General features: G+C 41.2%; 1 protein-coding gene across 13 annotated transcripts in view; it reads left to right on the top strand.

Annotated features, from left to right (window-relative positions):
• Positions 1–14257, top strand: part of SOX5 (SRY-box transcription factor 5) — a 641693-nt gene that overhangs the window by 475807 nt on the left and 151629 nt on the right. For 10 of the 13 annotated variants that reach the window (XM_050715320.1, XM_050715327.1, XM_050715319.1 and 7 more), the window contains one exon: positions 2522–2608. The exons of the other annotated variants lie outside the window; for them this stretch is intronic. In XM_050715320.1, coding sequence (XP_050571277.1) covers positions 2522–2608 — 87 coding nt within the window. The remainder of the gene's footprint in view (positions 1–2521; positions 2609–14257) is intronic. 13 annotated transcript variants of the gene reach the window in all.

The following is a 14257-nucleotide window of genomic DNA, read 5'->3' as shown; positions in this document are numbered from 1 at the left end:
TTCGCAAGCAAGGTACAGTGTTTCTTTTCTTAATTTGTGTGCATCATCTTCCCAAAGAAGCCTGAAAAAAGCTGAACAAAAGCTAGGTTTGTTTCTGTGTAATTTGTGAAAGCTCTACAGTCATAACCTTTTAAGCAGTTATTTTTATTTAAGATGTATACTTTCAAATCTTCTTTTTTTAATGGGGTTCATAAATGACATAGTAAATGTTTGTTTCCAAGATATGGTGCATAATGTATTTCACAAGCAGTTACTGAAATGTGATAGGTTGAGTGTGTGAATAGCATATTTTATGCAAGTACAATATGTTAACACGGTGTATAGTAGAATTAAACAAGCTGTTATTTAATACAGCTCTTCAGCTCTGTGAAGCAAGACAGGCGGGGAAGCTATTGTCTTTCAGAATTAAAGTTCTTTTTAAGTATTAGCAGGACAATTATTTGCTGGTTCTGTATCAAAATTGTGCTGAAGTGAAAATTGCGGTTCAAACCAAAAGGGGCTCGAATCTAAGTTAGTATGTTCGATTAAACACGATTACGCGTTTTTTTGCGAAAGGAAAGGCAATCCGTATCATATTTAGAAGTTAACACGCAGCCCTTCAGCAGGGGAGACGCCGATGAGGTGAGCGCGCCCTGTTCCACGCCCGGGGCCGTTACATTTCCACACAGCCCTCACGCTCCCGCAGCACGGAGCATCAGCTCGGACCACCTCCTCGGCGCTCCCCGGCCCTCGCTCTTCGCCTCCTCGCCGCCGTTTGCGGGGACGGCCCCGGCCGGGCCAGGCCGCGCCGAGCGCCGCGCACGTTTTGTCGAGCCGCTGGGGGAACGGCTTTGTCAGGGGCTGCTCTGACAATAGGCTGAAAAGTGCGACGTGGTGCCCGCAGGCTCCGCAGGGGGGTTCCGTAGCCGCATTCCTGCCTCGTTTGACCCGCAGAGCTACGTCCAGAGGCACGGGCGCTCGCCCCAAGTGAGCCCGAGCGCGGAGGACTGCGGGCGGTGGCGGCGGGTGGCCCCCCGCGGTGCGTGAGGCGGCCTTGCCGAGCGGGAGCCGGGGCTCCTCGCCGCCCCCTGCCACCGAGGCTTCGTGGAGGGCCCCTAGCCGCCCCCCGAGGCTTCGTGGAGGAGAAATTCGGGAAATAAAGCGAAAAAAAAAAAAAAGGCGAAGGGCCGCGGCCGCGGGCGGGGAGCGCAGGGGGGAGCTGGAAGCCTCCCCCCGGGGTCTCGCAGCGCCTCTTCGGAAGAGCTCGGAGTTGGGGCTTCAAGAAAGTCGGCGGGATTAGCCAAACAAGATAATGAAGGCTCCTCGTAATGGTTTTTACTGTGGGGAAAATTAACCAGTTGCTAATAATTGTATGGTCTCTAGGCCAGACGGTCCCTTTGATAAGTTAACATGTACTCCCTTTATGCTCCTAGTAGGGGGTAAACAAATGCCTGAACAAATACAAATACACATAAACACGAATGTGGAGAATAGCAGTATATGTCTTAGATCCAGATAATAAGTGTGGGTATTGTTATTTAGATGGCGCATACTGGGACACTTATCTTTTAGTACACTCCATTTTCTAACTGAATGCAGTGCTAATCGTGGGATTGAAAGCTATTGTAATTGTGTACCCATCTAAATGCTGACAAGAATATACAATTACATTGTTTGGAATTGAGTTTAATGTTCTCTGAATTTTATTAGCATTTATATTTACTTATGCATTAAAATTCTACACAAAAAAAGGTCAGAATACAAGAGTTATAGACATAAATATCAGACCCATGCACACCCTCGCTGCATTTCTGCTGAAAATACCGAACGAATATATTTTATTTTATTTTATTTTAAAGGAAGTGATAGAATCTGAAATGAGCAAATAATGGGTTTCCATTCTAAGCAGTGCCTTTTCTCCCTCTGGATTTTGCAGTCGTTTAAAGCTTTTTTCATACCCAACTTTTTATTATTATTTATAATGTGCGTGTTACTGGAAAATCTTTCCACAGTATGCTTACCACCACGCGATGTTTAAACACACATTATAAAGTGGATGTAATTGTAAACACTCAGAGGGATATAATTATACGTAGCAGATTTAGGAGCTAATTCTTTGCTTCTCTCTCCCTCTCTGTCTCTCTCCCTCTCTCTCTTTTTACTCTGCATTCTATCAACATAATTATTTTTTGACTGCAGACTAACACCCAGAAATTGACAGGCATCCATTATAAGCAGCAACTTGTTCACCAAATTGAAAAACAATGAACTGCAGGTTTATATGTGCCCATTGTCATACGGAATTACCATGGCTTTGTTCCACAAGAGGAAAAAGCTAATGGTTTTGAAACAGCAGGTGACAAAACACATTCTTTTTTTTTTTTTTTTTTCCTCCCCTCTTATCAGTTTGTTGATGAAGTCATTACGAACTGGGGCCCAGAATAGGGTTGGCCTTATTTTTAGCAGATAGACTTTTAATGAGTTCTATTGTGGAGACAGTCATGTTGATTTGCTTACATTTTTTTTCCCCCCCTTCACTCAGAAACTCCCAGTATTGAAAAGCTACTATCAAAGGACTGGAAAGACAAGCTTCTTGCCATGGGATCAGGGAACTTTGGAGAAATAAAAGGTAACACTCTTTCTGTGCTACAACTGAGAATTAATATATTTATATCATGGGCTTTATGGAACTTTGTTTGTTTGTTCCTCTTCCTTCCCCTCCCCTTGAAACATGGTAATTCGAGGCTTAAATGGAGTGTATGCTCTCCATCTGTAGTTAATGTAAATAAATAAAACGTTATATTGCCCTAAGTGAATTAATTTATATAAAGCTGTTGTTGCACATATCATTCTGCATTATATGAGGACGCATCTTGTTCCTGGACTGAAAAAAAGTCAACTCATGTATCAAACACAGGCTGTGGTGTCAGAGTATAGCAGAACTCAGCTTCTGAAATCTGAGGGTGATCAGAAGTCCCTGTTAATGTTTGTACAGATGTTGATGATGGAGATTTTTTTGACTTTTGCATGTGTAGAGGAAAAAAAAAAAAGAGCAAAGTTTGTGTAATGATATCTCTAGGTACCAAAATTAGCCAGTGCAGATTTTAAAAGACAGCGTACAACATCTGTGCATTAAAGCATGTTCTTTTAAGGCCGTACTCCAGAAGGAAAATGACAAAATTTGACCACTCTCCAGCAGCAGTAGCTTCTGCTTTGCCAAGATATTTCCCCATTTTATATATATGAGGTCATTTTAGGGAACCTGTAGTTGTTCGTAGTTGTTTGTTTTCATGTAATTTAATATTTTTTAATCATTATTCCTGAATACTTGTGATGAGGAACCAGCTCAAAATACATGTGTGGCAAAAAACTTAGTTTTCGGAGCAGCCGTTATTATTCTGAAAAGAAGCAGGGAGTCTGATCCTTCTTTCATTTCTATCAGTGTACATCTGGAGTAGCAAAATCAAAGCCAATGTTATTTTGGAAATGTGAAAGTAGAATGAAATTAAAATTAAACCCTTCTTTTATGCTTTTAAATGAGATTTTATCCCTCTCCATTATTTTTGTTTTTTTTTGCTTACTAATGGTGTCCCCAGTACAGAGATCCTCATTCAGACAGGCTCCCAGACCTTGTGCCTGGCAGGTTGAAGGACCTTCTGTGCAAGAGGTGGGCAGTATTCAGGAAAGACTGCAACATGACATGCTCTGAGAGGTTAATACATGGGTCAGTGTGCAAAGATGGTGTTATTCTAGTTACATGTGCCTTCCAGCTTGTCACAAATATGCCACCAGCATTAATTTGCTCTAGTCCTCTGACTTACAGAAGTAGGAAAGTATGCCCCTTGCTTCCCCTAGTTTCTTTCTAAGAGTCTATAATTAAAAAAAAATAAAAATAAAATAAAAATCATTACATATGTAGGATAACTTTAGAACAGAATATCGTGCTTCAGCCCCAAACGGACTGTGATATTATTGTTATAACCAAGGGCCAAACTCTGTGTTCTTCATTCCCACTGAGCTGAGCGCATTTTCTCCGCGCACGCAGAGCAACAGGTCATACAGAACAGGGTAGCCACTGGGCTTACCTGTGATTTCCGTTCTTTGAAAGTACATTGTTCTGAAGTAACAGCATCATCTGCCATGGACTGATGAATCTTTAAGAAGTTTTGGGCCTAAAGGACGCGCTGGCGGCTTTCATAGCCACTTTTGGGTGTGTTTCGGCAATTCTTGCAGGATTTTTGGAGCTGCTTTAACTCCTGGTGTGCTGGAGCTTGCAGGAGTTTTCCCAGCGCTTCTCTCCTTCCGGACTCGCTGAAGCTGCACTGAGAAGTGCTGCGGACTGCGAAGGCAGTCTGCTACCAGTCCCTGTGATCTTGTTCTCTTGGAGGGCAATCTTTTTTCTCCCTTCCTCTCTTTCCCTTTCACAAGTTAAACTTGAAAGCGGCAGCAGTAGCTCTATGCTAGCAGGAAAGAAATTCAACAGTCCTTTCAGTCTTGCCTGGGGAGAGGATGGGGAGCAACAACACAGCCTCAAAGAAGAGTTTGCTCTGCTTTAATTTTTGTTTTTTAGCTTCATATTTTGAACACAAGTTGAGTTATTGTTCTGCAGCTCTGTTCAAAAGCCTCACATCTGAGGCTTTTTAGTGCAACTGTGGTGCTATGGTTGGGGGGCATGGTTATTAGGTGTTTGGATCAGGTTTGGCAGTAAGCTGTGAAAACAGGCGCTGGTTTATTTTTCCTACTGACTGCCGTGACAGTTGCAATTATTGTCCATTGTTCCTAGGTGGCTGGAAAGGAGGGAGGATACAATAGAGCATTGCCCTCTGGGGGTAAATGAATTTGACTTACAGGTTCTTGGGGGTCACGCAGGCTGATTATTTAGTGCCCAGGAATGCGGTTTTCATGGCACCGCCAGTCATGAACGGCCAACAAACAATGGGTCAGCTGTATTGCAGCTGTATTTAGTAAGACAACATGAAAGGTGTGCAAGTGGAGCTGTTTTATAGTCACGTATGCGTGTACAAACACCCATATATTACACTAGAAAATGTTTTTGTCCTTCTACATGAATGTGCAGTTATTAAGTTTTCCAGTTGTGATTTCTTAATTAACTTCTCTCTATATTTGGCTTGGCAGCTGCATTTTTTTTCTTTCATTTCTGTATTAGCGATATTTGGAAACACTGTACAAGTAGTGTCTTATTAATACACCCTGGAATGTGGACAGCACTAGAAGCTGTACTGCCCAACTGTCTCATGCACTGAATCGTTTTTTCCATATAACTGTTCAAAATTTCATTGTGTTTTTCATTAGATCTGGGGGAATTTTAGTATGTCATGTGCTAAAGTCTCAGCACTAGGCTACATATTGTTAATGCCCAAGTCTGTGTTATTACCATTGAATTTTATTCTCTGGCAGAGATTAAAAGAAAGGGAGATGAAGTGGAAGACTTTATTTTCTATTAGTGTTATTTCTTTTAAGTTAGAAAGCAATAATATTTTATTAAAGATAGAGGAGTTTGTGAATGGCGGGAATAAGTCACCAGACTCTCTAGTTTTGTATTCAGTTCTTTCTCTTACTTGCTTTGTTACTTTCAGTAGCTGCTTTAAGTCCCCTCTTCTTCATTTGCATGCCTGTAAAATGGGAAATCCATCACAGAGAATCTGCAAAGGTTTGCTTATAAACTTTAAGGTCTCAGTCAGAAGGATCTGTGTATGTCCAGCTATTAAAGGAAAGGGAAATGTAATAAGACATTTCAGGGCTTGACTGAAAGATATGGCAAGGGAATACCCTTATAATGAATATGGGGCAAAGTCTAGAAACTGTCGTATCTGTAAAAAATTTAATTCCAATGCCTCTGTTTGTTTAGAGAGGTGGAATAGGTTTAAACAAGTAATGCGAGTTTGGCAATGGGTATTTCTTAAGAATTATTTTTTTTAAATCCATACAATTTTTACTCTGTTTAGAACAAGTCAGTCTATTGTAAAACGGACAAAACTTGCAATTAAATGGAAATATTTTTAAATGAAACTGTAAAACTATATATTGAACTGGTTAAAGTCTGTTCAAACTTACTTATATCCATCATATTCAAGAATGGGGCTCCAAAGGCCTCTGGGTTATTAATGGATAACGCAGTTCATTGGAGTCAGCGAGGCAGAGAGAACTTCAGCTCTCAGACTGATCATCTGTAGGAAGAGAATTACGGCTCCTCTCAGCAGAGCCTTCGGATGCTTGTGAACTGCCGGGTGGCAGTGGCTGCTTTCCTCCAACATGATGCTGCCGAATGCGGCAGGTGCAGCGTGCAGGATGGAGCATTGATAGCCTAAGGTGTGAGAAGTATACTTCCAGGCTCTTCAGTATCAGTGGCCATCCCCATACTTAGAAAACAGGCGTGAGACTTGCATTGTGCTGGCGTTGGGCCTCTTCTGAGCAGACTTCAGGGGAGGCTGCTGGCCCCGGGCGGCCAGGTGCATCGTGAGGCAAGCGGTCGTGCCTATGCGGCTGGGAGCGAGGCAGGTTCGTCCGCCATGAAAAATCTCTTTAAAACTTCCCCGGTGTTCACAAAGCCTTTCTTCTAATCTTGTTCATCTCTCACTTATCGGGAGTTGTCAAGAAGTATAAATACGTATTTTGTGTGTTCCCCACTTAGCTAATTTGAATAGGCGTGTGGAACAAAAGGCTAAACTGACTTTTGTTTCTAATCTTTCTGAGTTGATTTTCTGTTGAAGTGAAGGCATTGTTAACAGTGATTGTGCCTGAATGTCTCAAGAAAGGCTGGACAAGCCTGAACCTGATTTTCTGTTGTTTAAAAATCCCTCTCTGTTGTACAGGTTAGTTCCTAAACAAGCCTGGCAAACGGTTTTCTGCATCCACTGTCAAAGAGATTACCATTAGGGGAAATTCAGCTCCTCTTTGTATCCACTTAAATTTAGGTGACTCCAAAGACTTTACCAGAGTAACTCCAGATTTATGAGTGTAATTGAAAGCGAGATTAGCCTACCAATCCTAATCTTTAATGCATGATAACATAAGACGTTTGTTTTGTGTGAGAACCAGTGCTCCAAGTTACATGAAGTATCGGTGCAGGTATTACATCCAACTGTGTCTGATGTATGATAGAGCCATGTTTGCCCAGGCTCTAATCTTGCTTCTGTGTTGGGAAGATGGGGCATGAGAGAGTACATAGTGAACGGTCTTAGGGCTGCCAATAATGGATAAAGAGAAATAATCCATTCAGTGATACTATAGCTCGTCAGAGCCTGTGAATTAAAGACATATGTTATGTAGGTTCAATGTATGGATTAAAACGGATAATCTGGTAGGTGACACACAGAATCTTGAGATAAGTGGGCTATGCAGATTCGGTATATGGATTGTGAAGGATAATTCCATTTAAGTAACGCTGGACAAGTTGAAGACAAGTAAGCTTTGGGTAGTGCTCAGGTTATGTGCAGTAATCCAGTGAGTGACACGTTGGATCTCATAATCTGTAAACTGAAGGCAAGAAAGCTAGGGATTCTGCATTTAGATGTGGACAGGAAGAAGGGGGGGGGGGGGAAGGGGAGAGATTATTCATGGGGAATACACTGGGTTTAAACCTGTGACTAATGAAACGCAGATCCCCAAGAGATGTGTGAAAGCTGCACACTTCTGTAGGAGCTGTGTGAATTTTGCATTTGCAAATTAGTGGTCAAAAAATGTTTCCAAACTTGTGTCAGATGTGGACGTTTTGTCTTGTGCGGATAGTGTTGTATTTGGAGTGGGGAGAGGAGGGTGAGAGAGTCTTAAGTGAAGGAGGTAAGATACATGTGGTTGTTGGCTTTTAACTGCGATAAATTCAACACTTATTGCAACCTACTTACTGTCTTTTTTGTGCTTATTTTTTGGGGGTGTTTAATGGTTGGCAATTTGCTGACAGTGAGCTTTAGTCCTTTGCTAATATCGCAAGAGTGCTAGCGGGGGAACTTGCCCAGCGGCACACAGGGGAACCTACATTTTGAGAGGACATTTGGCAGCTGCCGAAATAGTGGAGGTTGATCACAGTGCAATGCAATACTCTCAGACTGCAGGGCAGTAGACAGTGCCAACTGAGCCACACCAACGCAGAACATCTTTCAGGCCAAATGAAAGTCTGAAATGGAGATTGTGACTGGATAGAGTTGCTCCTATTTGACCCTAGAATGGGAGGTTAGTTGGGGGCAGTGTCTGTGAAGGGAGGGTTGGAGGAAACTTCCCTAAAGCATCTGAAATGCAAAATCTGAGAATTTGTGGCAAAGCAGCAAATTCAGACTATTTGGGATTATTTTTTTTTTCGTAAAGATACTTAGTGTGATGAGAAAAAAATCAGATTCTGTTTGAAGCAAATTCAACTTTTATTTTAAAAAGTATTACTAATGGAGAAAGTAGAATAAAATTGAACTAATTAGAGTAGCAAATGCCAGTGGCTTTATTTTATTTGAACATGTGGTGGTCAAACCACTGTGTTTAGACATCATCCAGAGTGCTGGATGACAAAAAGGACTTAAACCAGTTCTTCTTTGTACTAAAATTACCTCAAAGATGTACTGGTAAAGTTGAATGTTGCTGAGCTACAATTACCAGTTTGTCAAAATAAAGCAAATACATAGATATTTCTTACTGTTTGTACTGCTGCTGCATAAAGTTCCACTAGCAAATGCTGTTTCTCTAGGCTAGTTCTAGCTTGTTGTCTAGACAGTCAAACAAAGAATAACCTCTGAGAAATAGTCAAAATACAAATGTTGTCTATTCCTTTTGTAACCTTGACAATAAGTTACTAACCTGGTTGAATACCAAGCTTTGTTTGCAGTCTACTGTACCAAAACTTTTTATGATGGCAAATGAAGAATGCTCACTGACAACTTCTTTCCAGTGTTGCGAAACAGTAACATGTCGGGCTGTTACAGAGCAGACTGCTAAGTTTTTGTCCCCACAGGATTTTAATTCGTGAGGGTAGTAATGGCAAAAGATGGTAATTGTTCATCATTTGTTTTTATTGGTTCTGCAAAGTCTTCCACTGAAACCTAAAATATTAAGACTGTCCACATGGTGAAATATATAACTTCCTTTGAGCTTGCTGTTCTAAAAAGGACCTTTATTTGCAAGCAAAAAAGATTCGTTACATAAATCTGTGGGTGCAGGCAAATAGGTTTGAATTCCAGGCTTTTTCTTTGTTTGTTTGTTCTTGTGGCAGTGGCCTGCTAAGTAAAAAGCAGTCGGAAAGTTTTATTTTATTATGCTGAGTTCCCATATCAATCAGATGAAGTCATTTAATTTAGGAAGGTAGGTAGCTGTAAGTGATGGCGGTCATTGTGTAGTAAAGTTGGCTTAAATGCTGAATGAAAAATGCCAGTTTTTGAATGTTTATGTCCTAGCAGCTCCAAGATTTACTGGCTTGAAAAGCTGTGTGCCAGTCTGTAATAAAACACTCCCTGAAGTATCGATTAGGAAAGCATCAAGGGAGTTTGCACATGTGCACAAGCACATACCCACATCCAACCACAAATTCATACAGGAACACCGCATCAACACAGAACTTATGAGTACATACTCACTGCTCAGTCACAAACATTTGACAGTTCTGTTGTGAGAGAGGGAAAAGAAGAGCTTAAATTCTGAACTTACCTCTGCCGCTGAGGTCTGTTTGTCAGAGCACGTTTGCTGAAAGCACGTAATGGCAGCTCCGCATTGCCTCACATATACAACCGCGGGTGACGTCAGCGGTGCATCTGCCTGTGCAGCAAGGGGAGAAGAGTCCTCTTTAAAATTATCATTAGGTTTTAAATAGATTTTTTTTAGGGGAAGCGTGACAAAGATTAGTTGCTTGTCATCAGAAGAAAACTAGGCAGCCTCTCTATTTTACTTTCCTGATCTCCTTACTGAGCAGAGTAATACTGGCTTTAGATTTCTAATGAGACAGAGCAAAGGTAAAATTGGGATGGGGGAAGAAAAAGAGTTGGCAGTGGGATGAGAATGACAAGCTCAAGACAAGATACTGGAATAGAACCCTCAAGAAAAGATACTTGGTTTATGGACTGCTGCCCTGATATTTTTATTCATTCTTTGGATATAATAACGTTATTGCTAGTAGGAGTTTAACTCTTCTGAGGACAGCTTAGTCAATAGGCTATTCGGTTTGAGAAGCCTCCTCAGCTCTTCTTTTGATTTTATATTGAAACTGTTACATCTCCTAGCCTAAAAAATCTCACTAAAAATACATCACTGCAGCAAATGCTTGGACATGGCTCAGATTTTAGATGGTTTATGTGTTGTAGTTATGTCCCCATCAGAGCTAAGTTAACCAGAAGCTGTGCTGTAGCACAGTTCTGTCACTTGGTTAGTGTGAGAGCGTCAGTAATTTCCTCATTCCCAGCGCTCCTCTAGACAGGACCCTGGCTGATATCAAACTGGGTCAAGCAAAGCTGAAAGTATTTATACACCGCCTCTCCCTGCTAAAGTCTGCGGTGAAATTTGTGGCCTTTACTGAAATTGTTCGTCTGATGACTTCAGCAAGGCCGGCAATAAAACAGCCTACAGTGTGTGAAGTTAAGAAAGGCTTCAGAGAAATTTCTAAAACTTCATGCCTCAGTTTTCTCATATGTAAAAGTAATACATAACAGTGCCTTTTTACCCGCTTTCAGTCTTTAAGAAAATCAATTAGCTAATGCTTTGAAATTAGAAAATGCTCTATACTGCATGCTCTAATTATTATTATCCATCTCACCATTATTTAAATACAGAGTACTTCAAAATATTCTTATTTCCATTTAATGTTTTTTTCTTCTTCTACAAAGCTTTGTAGATACAGGAGGATTTTTTTCTTTTGTAACTATAGTTAATGATATGAACATAATACAATATTATTGTGTCTTCTAGGCTTTATAACTCGCACATTGTTTTCTTTGATTTTTCTTTGAAAGACAGATGCTGACAGTTCAAAAGCTATTTACGTAATTACCTTGATAGTAAACCGACTCGGGGGATGAATTTCACTGTGTGTGTGCGCGCGGGAGTGTGCATATGTGCACCTCTGATTGATAACATTCCTAGTTGTTTAATTGAGACATGTCACTGGGATTCGGGAGAGCCTTGCCTCATCTCTGCCCCTTGCAGAATACACTGGGTGCCACGCAGCTGCGATTAGATCTGTAGGTTGGCTGCAAGCAAACAGTCTGATCACTTGAACATTCACAGCAAACGCTTCAAATGCCTGTTAAAGAAAATATTGGCTTTCCCAATTTCTCATTTACATTCTCATTCTGTCTAATAAATTACAATAAAGTATTTACTGTTTTGATCGCAAAAGCAGTTTCTCTGCCTTTTTTTTTTTTACTTTGGTTCTGTTTTGGATGGATATGCCAAGGTTTCTCCTGTTCGTTTTCTCACTTTAAGTGTGTCATTTGGTCATATTGGTGTCTTCATTCTAATGTTTATTAAAATGTTACTGTCACTGCCAGTTTGAGACTGTGAATCAGAACTAAGAATGTGTAATAGTTTATTTCACATTTGAGTAAATTTCTTTTACTACTTAAACACTATTATGGATAGTGTTGATCTGAGATGAAGTTTAGGTTTGGCGATACAGAATGCCACTAATTTGAGTCTTCTTTTATTGCCATCTGCTGCGGGTGTTGCATCCACAAACACGTGTTGTTTTTTTTCATTCCGGATCTCTTTTTGTGGTGGTAGAGAATAAGCTGATGCATCTGGGGAGCATCTTTTCCTGGGCCATTCACTTTTATCAAATCATAGCGTGTACTCTGATGCTCTGTTGCCTGTGGTGTTTTGATAAGTTGTGAAAAATCCACATTTTGCCATTGCAGCAGTAGAGTACATGAGAGAAAGGTATGAGCACCTCCAACAGTCTCTGGAAAGGCAGGTGGCCTGGTGGTTAAAAGCTTTGTTAAACATGAAATGTGCAACATCTATTTGTTGTGGATCTGACGGTAATTAAGAGTAATTTTTGAGGCAGCCAGTGATGTATGCCACTCTCCTTGTACTCCTCACTCAATACCCATGTGAAGTAGTCTAGCTTGCTGTCAAGCTCTATGTGGCAATAAGGGGCACTTTTTTTTTTCCCCCTCCCAGCCATTCTGCGTGGTTGGAGTGAAAGCACCACGACCATCTGAATGGTGGGTGCGGAGTACGGAGCAGGCAGGCTAAAAGAGAGAAAACAGCGGTGTAGGACGGAAGTCCACAATCCTTGACTGCATACAATTTACACCGTCTAGAAGTGGGCACAAAAATGGCAACTTGTGCTCTAACTTGGTAGTGTATTTTAATACACGTTCCTATCACTGAGTGTACTTTTGTAGTGACCAAAACTTTTCACCATTGCATAAATAACTTTGCATATTGTTTGGCCTCAATTTGTTATGCAAACTAAGTTATTTATGAATGGTAACTGTTAAATGGCAGTTTTGATATTTCCACAAAAGAAATTATAAAAAAGGTGTGCTAGGTAGTAAGGGCAAAATAAAAAATACCAAACTTAAAACGAACACCTCATATTACAATCAAGACAGTCTGATTCAAGTACTTTTCTTCCTTTTAATTTTCACACTTCTATAAGCCACCAGTTATCTGCCAAAAAACCACCTGTGATTCATCATCAGTGTGGCTCATATGGATGTGTGGGTAAAGCAAGGGGAAATCTACCCCTAAACTCACCATCTCCCGGTGGTCTCCCATATCTGATCTTCCCTGGTTTTGTGCAGGTTACTTGAGAATATGGCTGTCCGAATACTTACTTTGCAGGGAATGATACCTTAAAGAATTAACATTGTAATGATGCGTTATCAAATTTATTGGAAAGATGAGTTAATCGCATGAAAGCATGTACTAAGCTGTGTTTTCCAGAAAGTATTCTCCAGAGAAAGGTTTTTTTTTTTTTTTTAAAGTTGTCAGTGATAAATTCTCCCCTCGAGTTTATTAGCAAACTGAGATTGTTCAGGAAATGCAGTGCAGGAGGGCTTGGTTTTGTCAGACTACTTCCACTCCAGCTGATAAGCCAAATGGTTTACGTATTGTACTTACTGAGTTAGTACATCAAGCATCCCCTTTGGGCCCTACAAAGTTTCTTTAAAAAATAATAACAAAGAGGTCGAGTCCTCTGCATCCCTCCAGGTGCACAGCCATGGTGTGCCTAAGTGTTGGGCTTCACTGTCAGCTGCTGTCCCTGACCGCTTGCTCTTAGCTCACCCACACCTTCTCCTCATTCCTGCAGCTTAAGGCAAGCTGTCATTTTCCCCGGTGAAGCAGCCTGTTGCTCCTCTGTAGGTAGACGAGACAGCAGAAGAACCTATGGCAGCTGGTTGCGCCTGCAGCTGTGGGGTTGTTTCTCGTCGCTGCCGGGGCGGGGCGCTGGCGGGTGGGGAGTTCTGCTTGCACTGCCGAGGCGGGTGGGAGCGTTCAGATGACGGCTCTGGGTACCGAGATGTCTTCTGCCCCTGCATCAGTCACTCTGTGACCCCTCTGCCCGTCAGTCTGCACACATGGAAACATTTTTCCACCTTTCATAGAATCATTAAAGGTTGGAAAAGACCTCCAGGATCATCTGGTCCAACCATCCACGTACCACCAGTATCACCCACTAAACCACGTCCCTAAGCACCAAGTCCGACCTTTCAAAGGTGTGGTGGGGATTAACTTAACTTGACAAAGTGTTTGTTGATTCCCAACTGAGAGCTGGTGTGGGATCTCAGAATACGCTGATGAACCAGTACTAGCTGAGTATCTTTGATGTGTGTTGCTGTATGTGTCAAATGAGTTATTTGAGAGTGATGATTTTTTGCTTACCCTTCGTTGAAAACTAACCCAATCCTGTATATTCCTTCTCTCTATAGTTCTTTCTCTCTCACTCTTCTGAATCCTCATAAAAGTTTAGAATAAAATATTTTTCTTTTTTCAGATATGTCAGTGTGTACATCATGCTGTGCTGCCAGTATCAGTACACTGATAGTCAACAAAGTGAACTGCTAGCAGCTGATAGGGCAAGGAAGGAGCTGTCTTTCAAATAATTCTGCTGTACATTGTGGAAGCATTGCACAGTTTTTCCTGGAGAAAAATCCACAAAGGGCAAACGAGTGACAATAGTCACTTCTAACTAATTGTATGTGCAGGTGGCAAGTGCATTACTTATAGCAGTTCTCTGTCTCCAGTATTTGAAATAAAGGTTGTAAGTTAAAAATAATTTCTTCACCACTGCTGAAACACATTCTACCAGCTTTTAACAGAACAGTTTTAAAGTTCAGTGGTT

Source organism: Cygnus atratus, chromosome 1, assembly GCF_013377495.2.
Source record: "Cygnus atratus isolate AKBS03 ecotype Queensland, Australia chromosome 1, CAtr_DNAZoo_HiC_assembly, whole genome shotgun sequence".
Taxonomy (NCBI): domain Eukaryota; kingdom Metazoa; phylum Chordata; class Aves; order Anseriformes; family Anatidae; genus Cygnus; species Cygnus atratus.
This window is presented reverse-complemented; position numbering and strand designations above follow the sequence as displayed.